At 48.4% G+C, this 22,083-nt stretch overlaps 12 protein-coding genes across 12 annotated transcripts; 6 read left to right on the top strand and 6 right to left on the bottom strand.

Moving 5' to 3' along the window:
• Window positions 1–1,540: 1,540 nt before the first annotated feature.
• Window positions 1,541–1,872, bottom strand: LCP9604111_357 (uncharacterized protein; the record flags this gene model as incomplete). The annotated part of the gene is made up of 2 exons (XM_039068672.1): window positions 1,541–1,585; window positions 1,699–1,872. The coding sequence occupies 2 exons, from the start codon at window positions 1,870–1,872 to the stop codon at window positions 1,541–1,543; spliced, it is 219 nt and encodes a 72-aa protein (XP_038932905.1).
• A 482-nt stretch (window positions 1,873–2,354) lies between these two features.
• Window positions 2,355–3,744, top strand: LCP9604111_356 (putative monooxygenase; the record flags this gene model as incomplete). Its single annotated transcript, XM_039068671.1, has 2 exons — window positions 2,355–2,601; window positions 2,657–3,744. 2 exons carry the CDS (start codon window positions 2,355–2,357, stop codon window positions 3,742–3,744), a joined length of 1,335 nt encoding a protein of 444 aa, XP_038932904.1.
• A 310-nt stretch (window positions 3,745–4,054) lies between these two features.
• On the bottom strand, window positions 4,055–4,965 carry LCP9604111_355 (uncharacterized protein; the record flags this gene model as incomplete). The annotated part of the gene is made up of 3 exons (XM_039068670.1): window positions 4,055–4,226; window positions 4,275–4,352; window positions 4,406–4,965. 3 exons carry the CDS (start codon window positions 4,963–4,965, stop codon window positions 4,055–4,057), a joined length of 810 nt encoding a protein of 269 aa, XP_038932903.1.
• A 337-nt stretch (window positions 4,966–5,302) lies between these two features.
• On the bottom strand, window positions 5,303–6,040 carry LCP9604111_354 (C2H2-type zinc finger protein; the record flags this gene model as incomplete). Its single annotated transcript, XM_039068669.1, has 2 exons — window positions 5,303–5,537; window positions 5,610–6,040. The coding sequence occupies 2 exons, from the start codon at window positions 6,038–6,040 to the stop codon at window positions 5,303–5,305; spliced, it is 666 nt and encodes a 221-aa protein (XP_038932902.1).
• Window positions 6,041–6,745: 705 nt separating this feature from the next.
• LCP9604111_353 (RAD52 family DNA repair protein) lies at window positions 6,746–7,471 on the top strand (the record flags this gene model as incomplete). Its single annotated transcript, XM_039068668.1, has 1 exon — window positions 6,746–7,471. One exon carries the CDS (start codon window positions 6,746–6,748, stop codon window positions 7,469–7,471), a length of 726 nt encoding a protein of 241 aa, XP_038932901.1.
• Window positions 7,472–8,711: 1,240 nt separating this feature from the next.
• LCP9604111_352 (uncharacterized protein) lies at window positions 8,712–9,583 on the bottom strand (the record flags this gene model as incomplete). Its single annotated transcript, XM_039068667.1, has 5 exons — window positions 8,712–8,836; window positions 8,897–8,958; window positions 9,015–9,023; window positions 9,084–9,123; window positions 9,352–9,583. The coding sequence occupies 5 exons, from the start codon at window positions 9,581–9,583 to the stop codon at window positions 8,712–8,714; spliced, it is 468 nt and encodes a 155-aa protein (XP_038932900.1).
• Window positions 9,584–10,024: 441 nt separating this feature from the next.
• Window positions 10,025–11,496, top strand: LCP9604111_351 (uncharacterized protein; the record flags this gene model as incomplete). Its single annotated transcript, XM_039068666.1, has 2 exons — window positions 10,025–10,039; window positions 10,093–11,496. The coding sequence occupies 2 exons, from the start codon at window positions 10,025–10,027 to the stop codon at window positions 11,494–11,496; spliced, it is 1,419 nt and encodes a 472-aa protein (XP_038932899.1).
• Window positions 11,497–12,048: 552 nt separating this feature from the next.
• Window positions 12,049–14,772, bottom strand: LCP9604111_350 (MIF4G domain-containing protein; the record flags this gene model as incomplete). Its single annotated transcript, XM_039068665.1, has 2 exons — window positions 12,049–13,235; window positions 13,290–14,772. 2 exons carry the CDS (start codon window positions 14,770–14,772, stop codon window positions 12,049–12,051), a joined length of 2,670 nt encoding a protein of 889 aa, XP_038932898.1.
• A 237-nt stretch (window positions 14,773–15,009) lies between these two features.
• On the top strand, window positions 15,010–15,510 carry LCP9604111_349 (signal recognition particle 14 kDa protein; the record flags this gene model as incomplete). The annotated part of the gene is made up of 2 exons (XM_039068664.1): window positions 15,010–15,036; window positions 15,136–15,510. 2 exons carry the CDS (start codon window positions 15,010–15,012, stop codon window positions 15,508–15,510), a joined length of 402 nt encoding a protein of 133 aa, XP_038932897.1.
• A 646-nt stretch (window positions 15,511–16,156) lies between these two features.
• Window positions 16,157–18,325, bottom strand: LCP9604111_348 (uncharacterized protein; the record flags this gene model as incomplete). The annotated part of the gene is made up of 1 exon (XM_039068663.1): window positions 16,157–18,325. One exon carries the CDS (start codon window positions 18,323–18,325, stop codon window positions 16,157–16,159), a length of 2,169 nt encoding a protein of 722 aa, XP_038932896.1.
• A 339-nt stretch (window positions 18,326–18,664) lies between these two features.
• On the top strand, window positions 18,665–20,129 carry usgS (transmembrane protein UsgS; the record flags this gene model as incomplete). The annotated part of the gene is made up of 5 exons (XM_039068661.1): window positions 18,665–18,722; window positions 18,947–19,053; window positions 19,106–19,278; window positions 19,331–19,724; window positions 19,773–20,129. The coding sequence occupies 5 exons, from the start codon at window positions 18,665–18,667 to the stop codon at window positions 20,127–20,129; spliced, it is 1,089 nt and encodes a 362-aa protein (XP_038932894.1).
• Window positions 20,130–20,577: 448 nt separating this feature from the next.
• LCP9604111_345 (acetamidase/formamidase family protein) lies at window positions 20,578–22,028 on the top strand (the record flags this gene model as incomplete). The annotated part of the gene is made up of 5 exons (XM_039068660.1): window positions 20,578–20,652; window positions 20,703–20,721; window positions 20,777–21,065; window positions 21,120–21,396; window positions 21,450–22,028. The coding sequence occupies 5 exons, from the start codon at window positions 20,578–20,580 to the stop codon at window positions 22,026–22,028; spliced, it is 1,239 nt and encodes a 412-aa protein (XP_038932893.1).
• Between the last annotated feature and the right edge of the window lie 55 nt (window positions 22,029–22,083).

The following is a 22,083-nucleotide window of genomic DNA, read 5'->3' as shown; positions in this document are numbered from 1 at the left end:
CTTACGACCATACCATGATATGGCACCATGAAGCTATCCATATTAATTCGAGTACCACCAATATTAGAGATAATTCAATGATAAAAACGGTATTTGAATGCTAGACAACCACATAATCCAATTGGGTCGTGCCGAAGTAACCGAGAAATTGCTAAGGGGAGATATAGCGAGCAAATATCTCTGAAGTAAAGTATGTTTTTCATGAGACTTAAAACGTCAGTTTCACCCTCTTTCAAATAGTCTCCGTAACGTGGACTGTGATTCTGCCTTCGGCTTTGATTTTACCTTCGGCTTTAATGGACAGAAAAAAGCATTTGCCATATTAAGAAGATAAGGCGAGGAAAATTCCTCAAGCCAGCGCTTCATATAGCTTGCGATCTCTTCCTTTCTTCCTCAGGAAGGTCGAAGCCTCGGCAGCTGATACAGCACCAGCACTCCGAAGTACAGTGGCCCTTGCCTTTCTCCCCTTTAGAGAGATGCCTCCTCCGTGCACAGCATCCACACCCCCGGCTACAACATCCGCCTCGATCCGAGCAATCCTGAACCATTTCTTCACACATAAACCATATACCATCATCATCATCCTTTATGCTATCATAAACGGCTCTCCAAGTCGGTCTAAGCATGGACACCGCTCGGTAAAGGCCTTGCTCTTTTTTTGGACGTTGTCTTTTTACCTTTTCGAGCTGTTCATCTGCTTCTCTAACTTCAAGTTGAGTTCTATCGGGGTCGGGATCGGGATCGATAGCTATGGCCTTTTGTAAAGCTATAGCTCTATGGTTTAGCGTTTCCTCGCGCTGCGTCTGTTCACGCAGAGCGTGCTCGGCAATAAATAACTCGATAGCAAGGCGCTACTTGAGCTCGCCAAAATCGTTTCTTAACCTGGTAGGGGGTGACGAGTAATGAAAATATGCCCCCGGAAAGTCCCATATTTCTTTCAAAATAACGGATTAATACAGCAAAAGAATATGTGAAGGTTGAGGAGACTCGCGAAACAAAAGTCCGCCAGTCCTCTCATACGATCCATGACTGTACGGGTCATCGTGATGTTGTTTGCCAGTTACGGAGCGGCCAGCTATATAAGCAGGTCCTCTCTACAAGTGTGCCATGGGAACATAACTCTCTCATTGATCACTATTCCCTATATACACGACGACATACACTCATACTTCGATATGCGCTAGTCCCAACATGGCGCACTACTGTGAGTGGGGTCTAGTCCTTTCCTTGATTCTCTGTATACGTGAGCCTTCGCCATGCGATCTTTACCATCCATGGATGTTGATAGATATTCGTTTACCTCTCTCTCCCTGTATCATTGATCTATCACGTCTTCTACCGACGGTTAGGAGACCGCACGTCATTGTGTCGCCATTGCTAGCGACGTTTCCAGACCACATGTTTGGTGACAAATAAGCCATGACTGAAGTCAAAGGTCATACAGAAAAGTCGTTTCGCAAATTAATTTTCTCTTTTTCGGCCGTTTGCCTATAAAAATTAACGACCGTGAGAAGACAGAGATCTGAGAAGACTAACTGGATCACGTCGTTTTGAATGACAGAAGCCGCAAACACGGCCGAGTATTCTTGTTGTAGTTAATCTTAGGGGGTTCATGCAATGAGCAAATTTTGATCCGAAATGGCCATTCCCGTTAACTCATATCAGAGAATGATTCGATTGTCAGATGTTTATTCTTACCTCAGTGTCCAACAAGAAGTTGTCGGCAGTTTGTAGCCTCAGCAACCAGACTTTCTCCGCAAGATGAGCGGCCCGGGGTAAGTCCGGAGTTAAAAACTGTGGGGAAGGATGTTCGTTATCATGGAGAATTGGAGCTGAGAATAGGAGGTGAACATCGACACCGATTCCACACATATCAAGGTTGTTCAGGGTGGGTTAATCGTATAAGGAAAAGCAGGAACAAAGCAAAGCTGTGGGTCTAAAACCCCTGCTGATTTGGCCATGAGAATAAGGCTGACTGCAGTACGACGATGAGCTGCACTTGACGTTGACATCGGGATAGCCTCCCGCTTACAACATTGCCATCAAATTTTAAAGCGGATAAAGTCCAAGCAGGGAATGATGAAATCCCCAAGCCGTGTGAGCGCCTTCAAAACGGGCTTGTGGGGAGAATGTGGGAGAGGCGGGAAAGACTTACTCCGCCGTGGCCATGAAGCAAAACGCAAGACATGGTCGGCAGCATCACCCGGGCATTGCACCGTTGGATATTTTATCTTTAAAGGGACTCTTTGTGCCATTCTTCGCTGCTTTTCCTGCTATTCTTCCTTTGGTATATTTTAGTTCCTTGTCGTGTTAACACCCATTACTATATATCTTCTTCGCACACCACCGATAAAATGACAACAGCACCTCAAGATTTACAAATCGCCATTCTGGGCGCCGGAATGGGCGGTTTGACTTCCGCTTTGGCTCTGGCGCAGCAGGGATTTAAGAACATTGATGTTTATGAAAGCGCAACTGACCTCGGCTTTGTTGGCGCTGGTATTCAATTAGCACCGAACATGGCCCGCATTTTGGATAGACTCGGTGTCTGGAAGGGCATTGAGGCCGAGGCTGTGAATATTGAGGACACATCAGTTCGTGGTATGTTGCGATTTCCCAACCAAACAATGTAATGCGATCTAATCTATGTCTGCAGACGGCGCAACGGACACTCAACACGCATATGTGGATCTGCGGTACATTGAAAAGACATATGGATATAAGCACATGGTTGGCCATCGTGCATCACTATCCAATGGACTATACAATGGCTGCAAGCAACATCCCGAAATCAAGTTCCACTTCGGAGTCAGCGCAGATGACGTGGACTCTTTCGGTCCTCGGCCATCATTCACAGCTACCCCCCGCGCCGAGGGAGCTGCTCCGTTCAAGGTCGAGTGCGATGTGCTTCTCGCCGCAGACGGTATTAAGAGTGCCACCCGCGTGGAGATGATGAAGCGGGTGGGTGCCGACGTTGGCGTCAAGGACACCCACCAAGCCGCGTATCGAATCATGATCCACAAGGAGCAAATCAAAGACGACCCCGAGCTTTTAGCCCTCATCAACAGCAACCGTGTGACCCGCTGGATTGGCGAAAAACGTCATATTATCGCCTACCCCGTCTCTAACAATACCATCTACAACCTCTCCACCACCCAGCCCGACAGCCACTTCGCATCTGCGACAAACGCTACCTATACCACCAAGGGCTCCAAGCCTGCCATGATGGACGTCTTCTCTGACTTCTGCCCCATGGTCCAGCGCCTGCTAGATTACGTTCCCGAGGGCGAGGTCTGCGAGTGGAAGCTGCGCGTCCACGACCCGCTCCCGACTTGGGTTCTCGACTCTGTCGCCTTGGTTGGTGATGCTTGCCACCCTACCCTACCGCACTTGGCTCAGGGTGCTGCCCAGGCGATTGAAGACGGAGCTGTTCTCGGTGTGGTTCTTTCTAAACTCCCTGATACCACTCCCCAGTCTATCAACAAGGCTCTCCGTGTTTACGAGAGAGTCCGCAAGAGCCGTGCTGAGGCTTTGGTTGACATGGCTACCGCTTCTGGTCGTGCCCTGCACTTGGGTGAAGGTGCTGCCAAGGAGGAGCGTGACAAGCAGTTTGCTGCCCTCCGCGCTGGCAAGGGTCCTGTGCCTGATAAGTGGGCTGATGCCGATGTGCAGCGTGAGATCTACGGCTTTGACTGCGCTAAAGTCGCTGCGGATGATTTCGATGAATACTTTCAGAAGATGTAAGCTCGTTCTTTATATTTTTACTGGATTTGGCACATGTGTTTGCATGGGCTTTTTGTATACTTATGGCCTTCGGACCACACATGAAAATAAATGAGACTATCATTAGTCGTATCTTGCTACCATTGCTGAAACCCAGGGGCCGATTTCCAATCCTCGCATTAAATACCATATGACGTTGATCATAGTATACTGCCCATACTTGTGTATAGCAAACACAGCCTTCATTACACCAACAACAATCCCTTTGCGTTTTTCTACTAAGCCAGATAATACTTCATACTGTATCCCGCTGTGTTTTTTTCTTTCATATTCACCACGTCCAGCCGTTGGCATCTTTGATCCAATCCGCCGTTCCGGGTGGTGTTCCTTCCCAGTAGAACGGGCTATCGGAGGGTTGGATTAATCCGTATTGGAAGTAGTTAACATCATCCCACTGTTGAGGTTCGTCAAATGGAGATGCGGATTTAAACCCGCAGATGTGCCTAGAGATAGTTAGATCATAGTCCATAGATAATCTTGCATAGACATACATTTGACCACTGGACTTGTCATAAATGATTTTCGACGGACCAGCCATACATGGCATGTACCCGCACGGCAAAAACCTTCTGCTCTCTGTTAGCCCAATATTTCGCAGTGGTCACTAGATAATCAATCATACTCATAGACTTGACGAAATTTATCGCGGATGGCTTGGCGATCGGCAAAGGATAGCCTCCAGAATCCGGTCAAGTTAAGAGACTCGCCGGGCACTTTTTCCCATAGAATATACGTGATGTATCCCCCAGGAACACCCTCATCGTGGTCTTGCTGGCGCTGTTGATAGCCTAGCAGTCGGGGAACAACGTCACAACCTAGCTCTGTGAATTTCCGGAAAGCAATCAGTTCTGAGTGATCGGGAGGGGTGTCGACGGCCTGGCTAGCCCGTATGGCGGCTCTTTTCGTTTCAGTTCCAGCTATAGGAACCTGTTGGTAGATACGCAAAAATGCACGCCTGTTATCGTCTTCTTCACTGGCAGGTCGGCATAGGAACTTTCCGGCGGTATCTGAGGGCCCGAGCTCCGCGGCGATGTCTTCGTCTGTCAGGCAATTCGAGTCCTCGTCGAGCTTCTCAAGTATCATCCATGTCTGGGCAGGGAAGTTGAATGGTGGCTCTGCAACGGCATCAAACGTGACCTGTGTTCCTTCGAGATCGGTGAGATATTCCATTGATGAATCCATGGCAGGCAGCTTGAATGGGGATAATGGGGGTAGTGACTGCAGTCTGCAGGTCGACCAAGAAAGTTTAATTTCTCCGGCTCTCCCACGTCCACTATTTTTCTTTCGGCTATACGGTTTCCAGTGTCTCGTTCGAGTGCTGCAACCTTTTTTGTGATAAGCACCGTAAAGGCTACATTCCATCTAGAATGTCTGGAAACACTTAGATAAGATATCTACCTAACATTCGCCATTTACCCTCTAGAGAAACTCCTAGGATCGTATAAAATAATGTTGTATCAAAAAAATAAGTACAAAATTGAGATAAAGAGACAAGAGATTATCAATAACCTTTGTACTATCATGTATGGCACGAACGACATTTACCTCTACCTTCCGCGTCTGCATGCGATCGCAAATGCCGCTGCAACTTGTCCTTTCGACCATATGCCTTTCCACATTGTGGAGAGGGACACTTGAACGCATCAGGGAATATGTGCTTGTCCTTGATATGCCGCCACAACGATATCACATGAGTGAACGGGAGTGTGTATGTGCAACCTTCCCAACCACATGTGACAGGACCAGTGCTGCTCCTTTGGAAGATTGATTGATTAGATAAACACAGATATGGGATAGGGGTAGAGATCTGTATCGGAAGAACTCACTTGGCGTTGGGTTTAGAGCGACGCCTACGAGACGTTCGGTCATCAGTCGGACTGCCCTCACAGGGTGTCTCATTCAATGGTTCTCCCGCTGGGAGCGAAAAGAGCCCCTGCTGATAGCCATCCAAAGCAGAGCTGTCACAGTCCATCCAGGCACTATTCGTTGTGTTCTCTGCTCCGAATGGGGAGGCGTTGTCTCTAACAGATCCAGTAAGAGACTCGATGTTGGCTTGTGCCGATGTAATTGGCATGTTTAGGTCGAAGTCATTCAAGGCCCATGGAAGACCATAGACAGAACTTTGAAATGGGAGGTCCTGTTCGAGATAGTGAAGTGTGCCTTGGGGTGTATTTTGAGCATAGGCTATACTGTGAGGTACACCATAATTCTCAACAGGGAAAGATTCGAGATGGTCGTTGGAAGAAGCGTGTGTCATGACGAAAGGGATTGACAAAAAGCAAATGAATCAAGCCACAAAGACAATGAGAAGTCGATATAGAGAGAGCTTTGGAAGATGGGTATATTCCAAAGAGAGATCATGTCCAAGTTCTAGGAGCTGGGAAGGGTTTAAATAAGTAAGTTTTAATACTCGTAATTCGAAGAAAGTAGCCCTGACAAAGTAGCCCAGACAGCATGCAAGTAGATGCAGGTAAACAGTAACGACCCCAAAAACTTGAGTCTGAGGCGATAAGTTTATTCCCCGATTAGGTGAATTTGGGATACGGGAGGGGCCCGCAGGCAGCGGGAGGGCCCCACGGCCATTGGCCGGCGTCCGAAGGACAGCGAATCAGAGATCGCGTTATTCCGATAGGGACCGTACCGGGTAACGGTACGTGTACTGGCAGTGTACTGCCACCCTTGTAAGGGCGGTCAGATGTTGACCGCCACCCAAGACGGAAGATCTTGGCAAAAGGCCGTGAGGCAGGTAAGATTACCCGATGGGGAGATTCTTGGCAGTCAGCCAAATGACGCAATGTCATGTGTATACACGTGAGCAGATTGCTCACGGTCCTGGCGGTAGACACTGGGTATGTATGCCCAGTCCCCAATATAAATAGGGCGGGGTCCCCGCAACGTACAGTGTACGTTTTTATCTTCCTTAAATATTTTGTGTACAAAAATTGAACATTATTGTTCCAGTATGGAAAGTGCCGACCGTCAGTCGCCCCTCGCACCTGTTAAGGTTGAGAATCAAGAAGATCTGGAAGATCTAAGCGATAGATTGTCCAGGCTACCTGGACCAGAGTATATTTCGACTCGCAGTGGAGCGGGAAACCAGAAGGTCCATTATCTTACTGGCGAGAAGTCGTCGACTCCCGCGAATGAAATCTTCGGAACGAACAGCTGGAGTTGCAGCGTGGTGTCTGTCACTACAGACGAACTGAATGTCACGCCTTCTTCAATCAGTATGATGGTCACAGCAGTGGTCAGAGTGACTTGTTTGTATCTAAACAAGTATGGGCAATTTGCTTCATATGAAGATGTTGGCACGGAGTATGGAGAAGGATCTCTGAAACAGAAAAAAGACGTCGTGGACAGGACTAAGAAGGGTGCAGTCACGGACGCACGCAAACGTGCGCTCGGTCAATTTGGAAATGCACTCGGGTTGTTCCTTAAAGATAAGGATGCAGTCAGGGCTGCGATGCGGCAGCAGGTTGAGCAGCCGGCGTACAATATGCATCGCAAGAGTACGTCAGTGTCGCGGATGGTTACACCCGCGTCTTCTTTTCGGTCTGGGTTCGATCGAATGAGCCATCAATCTTCACCGAAACGGAGGGCTGTAGAGTCCGATATTAGTATGGAGGATAGAGCGAGGCTTGCTCAGATTGTAGTAAGTACCGACTGGGATGATTTTGGAATGGAATGAAGTGATTTTTTTACTCAAATGTGTGTTGCTCCAAAAAGTTGACTTTGTTTTTAATAGAAACAGTATCTTAGTTTATGAAATATATTGTTGTGTTGATTATAAGTTGGTGACAGTGTAACTGCTGGTAAGCAAATATATATATATATTTGAGGATACTTCATGTTTGGGGGGGCGAAGCCCGATGATTACGAAAAGGCCTCCCATTCAGGGGATGGGAGATTTACACAACAAACTTTCAAAGTTTGTAAAGGATACTTTGTCTTTGAAGCGTGCGCTGCGTGAAAATCACGCTGTTTTGGCGGGCGAGTTCGCGCGCAGTTATATGATTGGGCAAGAGTCGCCTAATCAACTTGAAATAATCACGTTCCACGATGGTAGTGGGCTTGGTTACCAAGCTCAAAAGATAATTGACACTTTTTGCGATAGCGAAGGATATACAAGATTGAGTGGTGAAGTGAAGCAAGCTGAAAGCTACGAGGTAGGTTCGTAAACATTATGCGGTATGCAGTGCTGACTGGAAATAGCATTACAGGTGTAGCCGTCAAGACGGGAACGTCGTTATAGTGTATTCTTTTCATCGTGCGCAGGTTCACGATCCCTTATCAGATTTATTGAGTCTGGGTCATTCGTTATGCCTTGGCTGTGTTATATCTTGGGACAAGGTGTATTGTGCATACCCTTGGGGTGTTTCTATGGATAGTCAGCTGGTGCGGACGTCTTCATTTGGAGCTGCGAAGCGGCGTCAGTTGCGAAGTTGGTTTGACACCCACTTTCCTCATATTTCGCCGGGGATTTGCTTTGCGAGGCGGACTGGTGAACAGTATTGGTGGAGTCTTGTTCATATAGTATAGTGGATAAGTCACTTAATTTAAATGAATTTTGTGAAAATGATGCTGATGGGATTGGTTACATGTCGTCGACATGTGGATATATATATATATAACACTTGGAGTGTTGATGGTTTAATTTTGGGGGGCCCCAGGCTTTGCCTGGGGGGGCGAAGCCCGATCATTTACAGAGAAGTGTGTTACGCTGAACCCAAGGTAATGTTCAATTTGATTTAATTGAGATCCTTCTTGGTTTGGGGCCCCAGGCTCTGCCTGGGGGGGCGAAGCCCGATCCTTACAGAGTAACTGGATTGAGTATACGTCTTTTTACGTTTTGTTTTATCATGACTGTGAGCTTTCGGAGGGGGTTGATCATTTAAGGTCAAAATAAAAAAAGAACAGAACACGAGCTCCTATCTAGTCTCCCGGGTATAGAATTGGTCCATACCAGTATTCACCCCAAGCGTGGGTCTCACTGCATCTGACCACTCCAAGTATAACGGAAGTACTGGTAATTTTGTGGTGACCTTGTACTCATCTATAGATAGGCACTTTTGGTTAATATCACCCTCCCAACAGTGCTTTTGGCATAACTCACACAAGCCGCAGGTCAGGATATTTGACCACCTTTTCGTGGTCCGTTCTCGCTCAGCCTTCTTCCTTTTTTGTGATATTCATAGGCCAACGTGTCATTTATATCTCTAGGCTTTTCACACCATCCTTGTCTACATATATCTCTTATTAGCGAATCACACGGTCTAACAGAAAGAAAAGGGGGAACATACCTATTGTGAGGCGCTAGGTAGATCTTGAAAGAAGGAATAACTGAGATAGAGAAGGGAAGAAGAAGCAAGTTGCAAAGTCGAAGTAGCTAGCTTATATAGCTGACCCCTTTGCAAACAAACTGATCTCTATAACTCTTATTGGATTTCTCTGAATTTTATCTATATATAGCTCAATAAGTGACGATTAGTCAGTATAATACCTCTCAGAAGTTGAAAGATAAGTGAGAGTAAACTGATTTATTTTGAATATTCCCTAAGGGATACGTACCACAGATCGGAGACAGCCCAACCGGAGGTTTGTTGCGGAACTCAAGGTTGCTCAGTGAATGTTTCAACTTGAGCATAACTTGGACATCACTGAGATTCAAAGGAGAAATTGCAACCGTCGGTAGCTCGGACTGATCTCCTTGAATTGTTGATGCGAGAACTGCAATTGACGCCTTTAGCTGGGAGAAGGAGAGCTTGTGCGCTTGATCTTGTAAGTCGAGGATCACGTTCATTATTCTTTGTTAGGTCGTCGCCTTTTGCTTGAAAACATTATAGGATGGTGTCTTAGTATCACAGGCCACAAGAGCAGGGATCTGATAGTTAGGTCAAAGATAGGAGCGAGGACAAGAAGGACGAGCCGAGTTGTGAACACTTGAGACTTGAGTTTAAGAAAGGGAAAAAAAGAAAGAGATGTCAGATGCAAGGTTGTGTTGCAGAGCTCAGATATTAGAAATTGGTAAAAGAAGATAAAAGAAGGAGGAATGCCTGGAGTGAAGAATCTATGTACTGAAGCTCTAACTTACTTCCTAAATAGGTTTAGTAGCTAATTCACAAGCGGGGTTACATGCCTGAGAAATCAGTCCGCTTTTTATGTACGGAGTACAGATCTATCCGACTGGGTGCGTTGAAGCAGCGCCATGGTGTTCGCTCCATAATTCTGATACTTTAGATAAATGCCTTTCCCGGCAGTATGTCTACGGCGTGATTTATCGAATCCCCAGGCTAATGTGACTGGCCACAGACTCCATCACCATTCCGCCTCGCCCGTCGCAACCCATCCACGCGCCGCAGTGGCCCTCAGTTCGCCTCCACACCCCGGTTTCTACTATCACAAAGTGTCGCACAGAAGGAAGATGATGATCTTGATCTCATAGATGATGACGGGCCATCTTCAACGCGTAAAGTCGCGAGTAACCTGCCTGTTACCCAAACTGCCCCCGGCTCGCGTCAACAACGCGACGTGATTGAGGACTCTGATGATGCCGCAGGCATAGGAGATGTGCAAACCGGAGGGAGAGATGCGGACGAACTACCAGACGATGCCATAAACAGCACTCCCCCCGAAGAAGCAGAGACTCCGGGAATCCTGGACGCTGAGTTCGACGCGCTGTTTTCGCCGGTCAGGGATGGGAATAAACGGCGTCGTGTAGAGGGGGTGGCACCCTCCCATCGAAGAAATCTGACACATATCGATCCAATATTGTCATCACCACCCGAATCCGTGGATCCTCCAGCCGATCCCATCGCTTTATCTGATAAAAGCAGGCAAAGCACTACGGCATGGGACATGGGTATGGAGAGAAATCCCGCACCGAGTGCATGTCTATTTGCACAAGCCGCATCGACCCCAAGCAATATGAAAACACCATTCCGCAGTCGTCCTCGATTTATGCTTTCCTCGGCGGCGAGGCCTCCCAGCAGCCAGTCCGCGCCCAGATTCAAACTAGACGAACCAGGCATATCGCCGTCTGAGAGACGAAAACCGGTTTTTGTTTTGCCTCGCTCGCCGTCGCCGAATCCGGATGCAGAGGATATCCCTGCACCCTTCTCTCCTTCCTCGCGCACACTGCATCGCCGTGGTCGAAACCGAGCCGGTGTGTCCAATTACATCCCTGGCGGAATGGCCGCTGAGGCACGCGGTTGGATCTTAGAAATGGGGACGAAACGTGACCAGCTTCCAAAACCTCCCTTGGGCCAGGCCTCAGACTCGCCGGAAAAGCCGAATGCATATCTCCTAACTGCGCGTGTTATTCATGTCAGCCAGTCATCTATGAGTGGCTGTGGCTCTCTGTCCTTTCTTCAAGCGGAACTACTTACTGGGAATCATATACAAGGGAGAAATCCTGATCCTGTCTTGAATATCATGATTATGGGAACTTCCCGATCTAAATCCGTCGTGCGTCAAAATCCCTCGCGTTCTGATGCAATTACAACACCCCAACTGCGAAAAGGGGATTTAGTGGGGATTCACAAAGGGCTCAACTGGAGTTTGGAGCTCGGGAATGACTCCTACGAACGTCGGTCACCTGGTCAGGTATCTGGTTACGTTTCGGAGCGTGGTCCATCTGACAATGGCGCATCTCTAGAGACAAAAGAGGGCTGGCTCATAGCCATGGAATGGGACCTCATTGGAGCAGCTGAATGACTAACGGCGATTTATATCGGTATAAGGGAGGTGTATCATTTCCCTTCCATTATATTTCATAGACTTACATACAAGTTCTTATCATGGCTTATGATTTATGTCCCAACAACATAAAGTTCCCTTGGTCCATGTGAAACACCCAAATCTCAACGACCAACATTTTTCCAGGCAAAAGAGATGATTTAGGTTCATCCAACAATAAACAACCCGATATCGGAATTGTAATGACGGTATGCAGAACTCCTCGTGGAGGGAAATGCTCAACAAGTTCGCTTTACTATTCCACCAGTTCTGTTTACCGTCTTATTTGGAAGTCTAGCCCAGAAATTTCATATATTTCGAACAGTAGAAGTAGGATAGGTGAACCTTGGAAATGCTGGATTTGTACTCCGTACGGGGTACAGAGTACATCACTGATTCATTCTTCTCTTGTTGAAATGAGCAATGGCGATTTCGAAGTTCGGGACAAGCGTGGAACATAAACAAATCAGGAGCAGCGTAACAAATTGGGTATATTCTATATGCAATTGCAAGATGAATCCAATGCAACTTTTAGTCCGCCACAGCCTTAAGGGCATCTGTAGCCACATTGCATCCCCACCGGACTAGTTTTAGTTCCTCGGGAGACACGATATCACTCTTTGCGACAACCTTTCGCACAAAAAAGATAAGGCCCTTGGCAATGTGCGGTGCCTCCTTGACACGTAGGAAGATTTGCATCAAAGCCGCTTCATTCTTCTCAGGCTCATCTGGCGTGGACCTCTTGGATTTCTTCTTCGTCTTGGACTTTTGAGATTGTTGAATGATGCTGATGATCAAGACTTCAACAAACGTCTTAGTCTTGGGCTGCAGATAGGCGAAGTTGAGATTCTTCAAAATGCTCAATGTCAAGCTGCCGTCCATGATGAGGGCGCTGAACATCTTGGCCAGATTGACCACGGACTTCATGCTAACACCGTTTTCTTCATCGTCCGGATCGAAATCGTTGTCTTCGTCTTCGTCAATATCGCCTCGCTCACCCATCTTCTTGAACATATTCCAAAGAGCAAACATAAAGGACACTTTGATGCGTCGACCCTGTTCACCGCAAATCCGACGCGCAATCAGAGAATAGTAGGGGTTATAGGCCTCCTCCTCCATGGCACAGTGCAAGAGAACACGGGGGATTTCAAACTCTTGTGCCCGCTTAAGACGGAGTTTCATGAGTCGGACATTCGCATCTTGGAAGTCATTGGCAGACATGATAGCAACAAAAATCGACCGACGAACGTCTGTGTTCATGCGGTGAGCTCGGGCGAGGACTCCAAAGTCAGGTTCGCCGTCACTGTCATCATCCTCGACCTGAGGTTGGGGCATTTGTACACCAGCCATCTCTCGCTGTGCTGTCACAAGGGGATCATCCTTCCAGCTTGCGCCGACCAACCACCACTTGCCCTTCTTAGAGGAGTTGTGGATATCTTCACGGGAAATGTTAATAGGTTCGGATGCGCGAATCGTCCGCGAGTTGTTTAGGGAACCCAAAATCTTGCGCATTTTGGTAATATGTTCTGTGGTGATACCTGCACCAGCTGCAGCTGAAGCCTTCGAGCGGTTGTTTTTCAAATCCGTGATCAGGTCGATCATGAACTTTGTTCGAACAGACAGACGGTCCTCGCCGACTTTTGTGATGGCAGGCTGAATGAGCAATACGATATCCTTGAGTGCAGATGGGTCATCGAGTCGGAGTTGAGGGCCAGAATCTGCGACATGTTAGATGGCTAGTAGCTTTATCGTGGGCTAGGTATATCACTTACTCCGAATCACCTTAAGCAAGAGTTCGGTGTTCGATTCCGTGATCTCCTGCACGAAAAGACGAACGTAGTCAAACATCAAGGAAGAACCGATGACGTGGAAGTTGTAAAGTTGCGAGAGAAGAGAGACCAAGTTAGTAGCTTCTTTTCCCTGGAACTTTCCACGCTCGTCGCCATCAGCATCCAACGTTTCGACAACAGTTTGGATAATCTCCGCGCCAACGTCCATTCCCATGAGCTTGTACAATGCCGCAATGAAACCAGCATGCAAAATGAGAAAGGTGTCCTGAAGGGCAGCCCTCTCACAAATCAGACCCATTAGCAGGCTGATCAAGGTAGATGTGACGTGTTGGCGGGGGTAATCGCGGTAAAGCTTCTCAAATTCGGCAACAATCGAGAGCATATTGGCCTCGGACAACTTGTTGAGATGTCCCTGGGCCTGGCGCTTGAGACGAGTGAGAGATTCGCTTTCCGGGTCGGAGCGACCTCGTAATGAAGGTGGGATATACTTCTGAGCGGTGGGTTCGGGTTTCGTGACCGGGGCGATATATGGGTTTTCTTTCTTTTTTGGTTCTTTGCGTTCTTCCTCGTCGAAACCATCAAAATCACTGCCTTCGGCGTCATCGCCTCCAAAAATTTCGTCGTCGAGATCGAAATCCTCAGCGCTATCCATTTCACTGTCGTCTTTTTCGAGTTGTTGGGCTTGCAAGCTCTTGGCCTTGAGTCTCTTACTTCGTAGCCATTCATCGGCTTCTCGTTTGCGCTTTTTGCTCTCGTCCTCTGAGCCATCGCCGCCGCCACCCAGATCCCCTAGCAACTCGTCTAGTCCATCCTCCTCAAAGGCCTTTGGTAGTTTACCTCCTTTCTTGAGGCCAAGCTTTTTCTCCAATGCAGCAATCTCAGCATCGTCTTGCGCCAATTTAGACTTGACCGATCCTGGGATGTGGGCTTCGGTTTCTTTGGGTTCATCCTCGAAGATGTCATCTTCAGAATCGTCTTCAGACTCATCTTCGGACTCATCTTCAGACTCGTCATCTTCATCTTCATCCTCGTCCTCATTGAGGTCGATTTCTGACCCGAACCCGGACTCGGACTCGGACTCTGAGTCTTGCTTGACTGCTGCTTTCTTCAGAATAGATTTGGGCTTCTTCGCGGCGTCTTTCGTGGATTTGGACTTTGTCTGCACACTGGGACCCTCGTCGAGATCCATATCATCGAGATCCTCGTCCTCGTCGCTTTCCTCCTGATCCTGCTGTCGAGGTTTCTGCTGAAGTCGCTGCTGCGGATGCTCGAAGGTCTTCTTGTTCGGCGGGGCTGCATGTCGAGATTTCTTCTGCGTACGCTCATTTTGGCGGCGTTCTTTGCGCGAGGCAGGTCCATTGAGGCGGCGCTTCTTGTCACCGTAGACATCGCGGATTCCGAGCTCGGATCGCAGATCCCGAGGCAAGGCCGTCGTATTATGCCGAGGGCGGGGTATTTTGGGCATCTTGGTCCTCTGAGATGTTTCGTCTGCTCTTGAAGAGTTCAAATGTCTCTATCAGGTACGCCGGGCGGTAGACAACTTTTTTCACTTTTCTGCTGCCCCAAAACAAAGGCGGAGAGGCACCCACAGCGGAGTTTCTCCCCCACTGTGAGTTGTGCCCAGCTGTCAACTGTATATTGATCATCTGCTCCAGCTTTCGGATCATTTAATTATCGCGCGGCTCATAAAAGATCTCTAAATATGGCCCCACATTTGGGACACGACGAGGTAAATATTGATATTGGTGTTTACCTGACCGCTACACCTCCGCGCATGCGACCACGACCACCAGTTCCGAGCTATATCGCTAACACCGATCATCTTTAGTTCTTCAAATCTCTTGCAGATCTGCTCTCCAAAACCTCCCAAAATCTTCATGGCTCGGTCAATCTCACTCAAAAACCTCTCATCGATGTGCCCGGCGCCACTACCACAAACTCCCAACCATCTATCCTCATCCGAGCAACTGATGGAAACACCAATACACCGAACCCCAAGAATGCAAGCGAGGCAACCAAGATCAGCATGAAAAGGGCATCAAAGGTCAAGCTCTCGACGATTGTCAGCCCCGATGATATTGAGGCCTTCTACGTTCGCTATGCCGAGGTCTGCAAGACAGGAATGACTGGGTTGAAGAAGCGAGATCGCCGAGGCCGCAAGGCCAAGACCAAGGGCGGAGCTGCTAAGGTCACAAAAGCATAGATTTGCTCTTCGGTCTATTTCCCAAATGGCATCTTCGTCTTTGTGTACTTGGACCTGGCAAGCGAGGTGTGTCATGGCTTCGTTTTCTCATGCATTAGCTGGCGTTCGATGGTGGTTCTGGCTTCTTCTTCTCGCTTTTTCAATGCGAATTTCCTATCAAGTGTACATATTCCCCTACGCTTGTGGCTCACGGGCGTGTCTGTTTATACGAGTCCTGTGGGACGGGAAAAGAAATGAACGGCTTATAGCATTACAGTTGGGCATGCCCCTATTCGTAGGTTTCATCTCTGACGACTTCGGTCAGATTCAGTAGAGGGTCAATGGCGTTGGATGGAATAGAACCGTCTGGAAATTGAAAGAGCGTATTTGTGTCAATTAATTATTCGTTTCTGACATGACCCCGGATTTCACCTCAATGATACACGTAACGCTAGAATACAGAAGTTCAGTAGAATACAAACCATGTCATATATCCACCCATGAGTCGTGCAAAATCAGCGCCAAATATCATAACAAGAGAAACATTAAGATGGTGTAAAGAGGGAGGAATACAAAGAGTAAGCATTAAACCGAGCGTAGGATGACGAAGATCCAGAAGAAGAAAAAAAGAGCAAGCAAATTAAAAGGGGGCATTTCAACCACCCAACTAGTCCAGATCCCAAGGGTCGAGTTTTCTGAAGAGTTCAGCATCCTCATATTCCGAGGAAGTTTGAGGTTCCAGTGGAAAGCTGAAGTCATCCTCTGTGGCTGGATCCTTCTTTTTTGGCTGAGAATGAGAATTTGGTTCACTCGGTGGGGAGCTGATAGTCGGCTGAATGGTTGGGTAGATGACAATGCGCGCAGCGATATGAAGGAGAATGACAAAAAGATAGGCCGGGGGGATCAATACTAAGGTGATAGCCTTGGAAATAAATGATGAGCCATCACTAGATGGCTGGTACAATGCCGAAGAATGAGGCATAGGGGAAACGTCACGCTCTCTTGTGGCTTTTGCCCGGCGCCGGAACTCGGAACTCATGTGGTCGAGATCAGTGTTCAAAGCAGCGACCTTGGCACGAATGTTTGGCCGCGGTTCCGTGTCCGCAGATACATCCGTAAAACGACTGGGTCGGTGTCCATTGTTTGTAGGGGCCATTGAGGGTGAGGTGTCTGCGAACGCATCTGCGAAGCGCCTAGGCACATTATTCGAGCTTATGCTATGCATTGATGGAGGATGAAGCAAGCTGGTTGGATTGGGAACGTTGTCGCTTTGAGGAATACCGAGTGTTGGGGGCTGTGGCGTCTTACACTGATCCGCTGACGCTTCCAATCCAGAAATAATGTGCTTTATGCTCGAAAGGTTGGAAATCTCTTCTGATTCAGGCAAATCGGGGCCTCCCACAGATGTAGGATGAGTAGAGACTGAATCCGGCGATTGAGGCTCAGCAGAATGGAATGACTCGGGACTGGACGCAAAGGATGCATCATGGTCGACCTCCAGTGTGAGCTTGGCAGTGGGTTGCACGCGTTGAACTTCTTCGACATTCACGAGATTGTCTTCCAGCACTGCCTTAGTCCCCACTGCACTGGTAGTTTCAGCACGGAATACAACTTCGTCTGAAGTTTCAGCCGCCAACACTGCGTCAGTCTCAATTGGGATGCTGGGCTCGGCTTCAACTGCAGATTCCTTGAAGGGTTCGGCTGGTGATATAGCTTCTAACACGAGTTCAGACTTGGTCTCAAGCTCCGCTTCGGCTTTGATTTCAGAATCTAGGACAGCTTCGGATTCGGGTCCGGCTTCAACTCCACTATCGGCTACAAACTCAGGTTCGAGTTGGTCTGTAACCTTGAGCTCATGATCAATTTGAAGTGCAGCATCAGTACTAGATGCGCATTCTGGCTTGAGCAAAGGATCAATATCGTATTCATCGTCTGCGCCTGACGTAGCCTCAAACTTTGCAAGCAGGCTAGTGAAAGTTTGCGGTACTTCAGTCACCGACCGCCTAGGAGGCCCTTGGTATGGAGAAGGACTCAAAGCCTCAACGGGAGAGGATGCCCGATCGTCGGGAATAGTCTCCAAAATTGTACTGCTCGCTTTGTTTGAAGTGAAACAACTGTCATCGGTTAGGTCTCCGTCGGTGTCATCCCCGGCACTGGCGGAATCGAGACAATCCGACCTTATTGAAGAGGGTGATGGTGTCTCTCGTGGAGGTTCTAGGACGGTCGGTACTCTTTCTCTCTGATCTTTCGGTTGCCAAGCCTTTTTGCGCCGAGGTGCCATTGCGTCGTTCGGGAGCTCAACGCTGAAAGAGCGTTTGAAAGGGCATGGAGTGACTTCATATCGAAGCACTGTTGGCAATGCGATCTTCAGATCCCGCACCAAACTCCGGTGCTCTTCTGTCTCGTATGGTATTTCGATGCGATAGTATGTAAGAGGGCGAATGCGTAGAACAAACTTCGATACCCCGTCGACACACCAACACTGCGAATTCTTCAGAATTGCGTGGACAACATTTCCACATTTCAGAAACGCTGTCGAGCCATGGACCTTCTCTAACCTCAGTGGCGCTGTTGCGACCGTTCGCTCAGTTGCAGAGCGCCAAGGGAGTGTCTCGATAGTATCGACCGGGTAGTCGAAGTCGGACGGCGTAGAACTGGATGGGATAGGGGCGAGGGCTCTTGGGGAGAAATGAACGATTTTCGCGGATGGGTGATAGAAAATTACATGTTCGGGGGTATTCGGCACGCTCGCGCGACGTCGCGCGAGAGGATTTAATTTGGTTGGAAGGGTGGCAGAGCGGCGTAGAGAGTGTAGCTCACTTGGAGACTCGGGCATGGTTCATGGATGCGATCAATAAGGGGCAAAGGGGATATTAATGTACAAACATGTTTGTACAGGATACCAATGTGAGAAGCCAGGTATCCGATGCAGGAGACGCAGGAGATGGGGCTTATCTGCAGTTGCGCGGCCTATTGCGCGGGGAGATGCACTGTTGCCTTAGGCCGAGATCAGGTGATCATGACGCAGCTTTCAATGCCAGCTGAGCAGGCACCCACAGTTATTTTTGGTCTCATTTTCAAGAATGCGTTGTTGCTAGATTCTTAACTGTTTCGACACTTCTGGGGTTATACGTGGTGGTATTTACTTGGTTCTTCCACAGCATTGAAAGCGACGATGTCGAACTTCGAGCCGAACGCTGTGATCCGCGGCTTTCAGCTCACAATAGTAGGCAGTATGTCACCCCATGTGTTTACCCCGAACGTCCAGGGGAATTAGGTTGGAATACCTTGGCGGATTCCAGGCTACACAAGAAATTCTATCAACGTTGGAGTCGGCTATGCCAAAACATTGATCAGGTGCTTGTGCTGCATTGAACCAGCCACATCCTGTCATTTGCCTTGGAATGATCCCCTGGATGGGAACGCGTTCTAGGCCATTACTAACTGAGGGTTGCAGCTGTTCGTGCATTAGGAAACCCTGAACTATTCAAGTACGACCATTTCCGCCAAGCAGCTCTTGCGATAGCCATCGGCATCGTTATCCAATTGATCATTCAGATTCCAGTATGTTTCTATACTGCCCCGCACGGAGGGTTTTCGCTGACTTGAACTCAAGATCCTCAGCGTGAAATTCTCTATATACCTCGTATCATGGGTGATCAACCTTGAACAGGCAGTCTGGGACGAAAAGCTTCTCAGTGGGTTGGAATTTATGTCCAAGTCTGTCCTACAGGTGCCATTCTTGCTCATGACCTTGATGCGATATGTGACGCCCACGCTAGATGAAATGTACATTCTCTTAGCAACCAACTTATTGATACTTCGCTGACCGTCTCACTAGTTTCATGCAGTCCATTCAATGGGTGGACACTACATACATCCAGAAACATAAATCCGAAGACCCCCGTCACCTCCGCTCTCTATACTACCCCAATCTTGTCCAGTACTCTGCCAAAGGTGGCTCCAGCGTTTCTCGGCCAATTGCCAAAGCACTGAAGTCATTCTTCAACCGCTATGCAAAGAAGATTGGTATAATGCTTGGTGTCTATCTTCTTTCGATGGTTGCGATCATCGGTCGGTTTGTTATGCCTGCAGCAAGTTTCTACACATTGCGAAGCCACATCGGCTCCACCCCCGCGGCTGTCATTTTTGGCATAGGGTTGATTCTGCCGAAGCATTACATTGTCACTTTTCTTCACACCTACTTTGCTTCGCGCAGTCTGATGCGTGAGCTTGTAAGTCAAGTTACCCTTCCGCACTGGAATTATCCTAACAGTCTCTAGCTCGAACCCTACTTTTGGCGCATCAAGTTCACCCCCGACCAAAAGCGCCGGTGGTTCAGCGATCGAGAAGGTGTTCTCTTTGGCTTTGCCTTTGCTTTCACGGTTGCTCTGCGTATCCCGTACATTGGTGTGCTGATGTATGGCGTTGCTGAGGCATCTACAGCGTACCTTGTCACCAAGATAACCGACCCGCCTCCACCTCCTGCTGAGAGTACAGGTTTCGCGGAAAGCCAGATTACCTGGAAGAACAAGCATGATTTCTTGCGCTTATCTCTCGATAATCTTGACAAACTCAATGTCGACACGGACGAGCCAGATCAGAAGGAACCTATCTCTCCTGGAAAGAGGTTTTCTTAAGAGCTGTCAGCACTAAGACTTCACGGCAAGTATTTTTCGAGCATATATGGCCTTGCGATTGCACAGACACCATCAATTATTAGCATATAAGGCGACCATCCCCGCAATCTTGCCCTCCGAAATAGGCCTTATTTACAAAAATACATTTCATCTCCAATTGTCCCTGAGGGGTACATAAGTACAAGCTTATCAGACCCCCCGAGGTCGGGGTGATCTGCGAGATAAAGCGATAAGCCAGTTCTCCAACGCCTCACGTAACTGTTATTCACGCCAACATGTCAATGGACCGGGTGTCTGCGGGGCAAGACCTTATCGTAAGAGGGGCCGGGATATGGCAGTCTATTTAAGGGTCCCAGCTTGTCCAAAGCCCGATATTATACTCTTGTTAGCCTACAGCCACTGCCTCAACCACATCGAACAACTAACAAACCCTTGGATAAAAGCAAATATGGGTATCAAGGGAATCCGTACTGCTCTAAAGGTCGACCTCGACAAGCCTGCGTGGGAACAACCCGGCTTACATGTATGTTCTTGCGTTCTTGAAGTCGTAAGATATTGCTAAGTTCCTTATAGAACAGATGGCATCCAGATGGTATGTCCCTTGATCATATTCCCATTAGAGACATGCATGCTAATCCCACGTCCAGTTCCGGCTCATGGAAAAATCGCCAACAATGAAGTCGTCAAGATCGAATGTCTCGATTGGACCGGAGGCCAGATCGGAAACAACGACTCAGCAGACGATATCAGGAATGTAGATCTAACCCAAATCCATTACCTCTCTGGTCCATTCGACATCGAAACCGCGGAGCCTGGCGATGTCTTGCTCGTCGAGATCCAGGATGTCCAGCCATTCGAAGACCAGCCATGGGGATTCACCGGGATATTCCACAAAGAGAATGGAGGAGGTTTCCTAGACCGACTGTATCCCGAGGCGTATGTTAATTATATGTAATATCATAACATGTATCCATGCTAACGGCATCGCAGAGCAAAGGCGATCTGGGACTTTGAAGGAATCTTCTGCTCATCCCGGCATATTCCGCACGTTCGGTTTGCGGGACTGATTCACCCCGGAATACTGGGATGTGCTCCCTCGGCCGAAGTTCTGGCTGAATGGAATCGTCGAGAGGGCGAACTCATTGCAGCCAATACTATTGCGGATCAAATTGTCGCTCAACCACCGAATCCCCAGAATGCCCATGCAGGCAGTGCTATTGATGACGTGAAGAGCAAGATCGCGAATGAGGGTGCTCGAACCATCCCAGTGAGAGATGACAATATACCCAAAAACCGAACCAAAACTCACACGTTCACTAGGGCCGCCCCGAGCACGGAGGTAACTGCGATATCAAGAACCTCTCCCGGGGATCGAAAGTCTACCTTCCCGTGCACGTCCCCGGTGCCAAATTCTCCGTCGGAGACCTGCACTTCTCGCAAGGCGATGGCGAGATCTCATTCTGCGGGGCGATTGAAATGGCCGGTGTGATCACATTGAAGTTCACCGTCATCAAAGACGGCATGGCGAAACTAGCCATGAAGTCACCAATATTCCACGCAGGACCTGTAGAGCCGCAGTTCGGCCCTGGGCGATACCTGACGTTCGAGGGATTCTCTGTCGACGAGCATGGCAAGCAGCATTTCCTGGATGCGACAGTCGCCTATAGACAGACCTGTCTCCGGGTTATGGAGTATCTCCGGCGCTATGGCTATAGTGATTATCAGATATATTTGCTGCTCAGCTGCGCGCCGGTGCAGGGGCATATTGCCGGCATTGTGGATATTCCGAATGCTTGTACTACGCTTTCGGTGCCGATGGATATCTTTGATTTCGATATTCGGCCTGAGGCGGATGTGGTCAAGCTGGAGATGGGAACTTGCGCTTTTGAGTCCAAGTAGGATGGGAATGAAGGGAGAAGTTGGATATATAAGTTTGGTTTAGTTGGATATTTCA

The sequence above is a fragment of the Penicillium roqueforti genome (genome assembly GCF_015533775.1).
Source record: "Penicillium roqueforti strain LCP96 04111 chromosome Unknown scaffold_01, whole genome shotgun sequence".
NCBI classification, from domain to species: domain Eukaryota; kingdom Fungi; phylum Ascomycota; class Eurotiomycetes; order Eurotiales; family Aspergillaceae; genus Penicillium; species Penicillium roqueforti.
The sequence above is the reverse complement of the archived record's forward strand: the minus strand, read 5'-3'. Positions and strand labels throughout refer to the sequence as shown.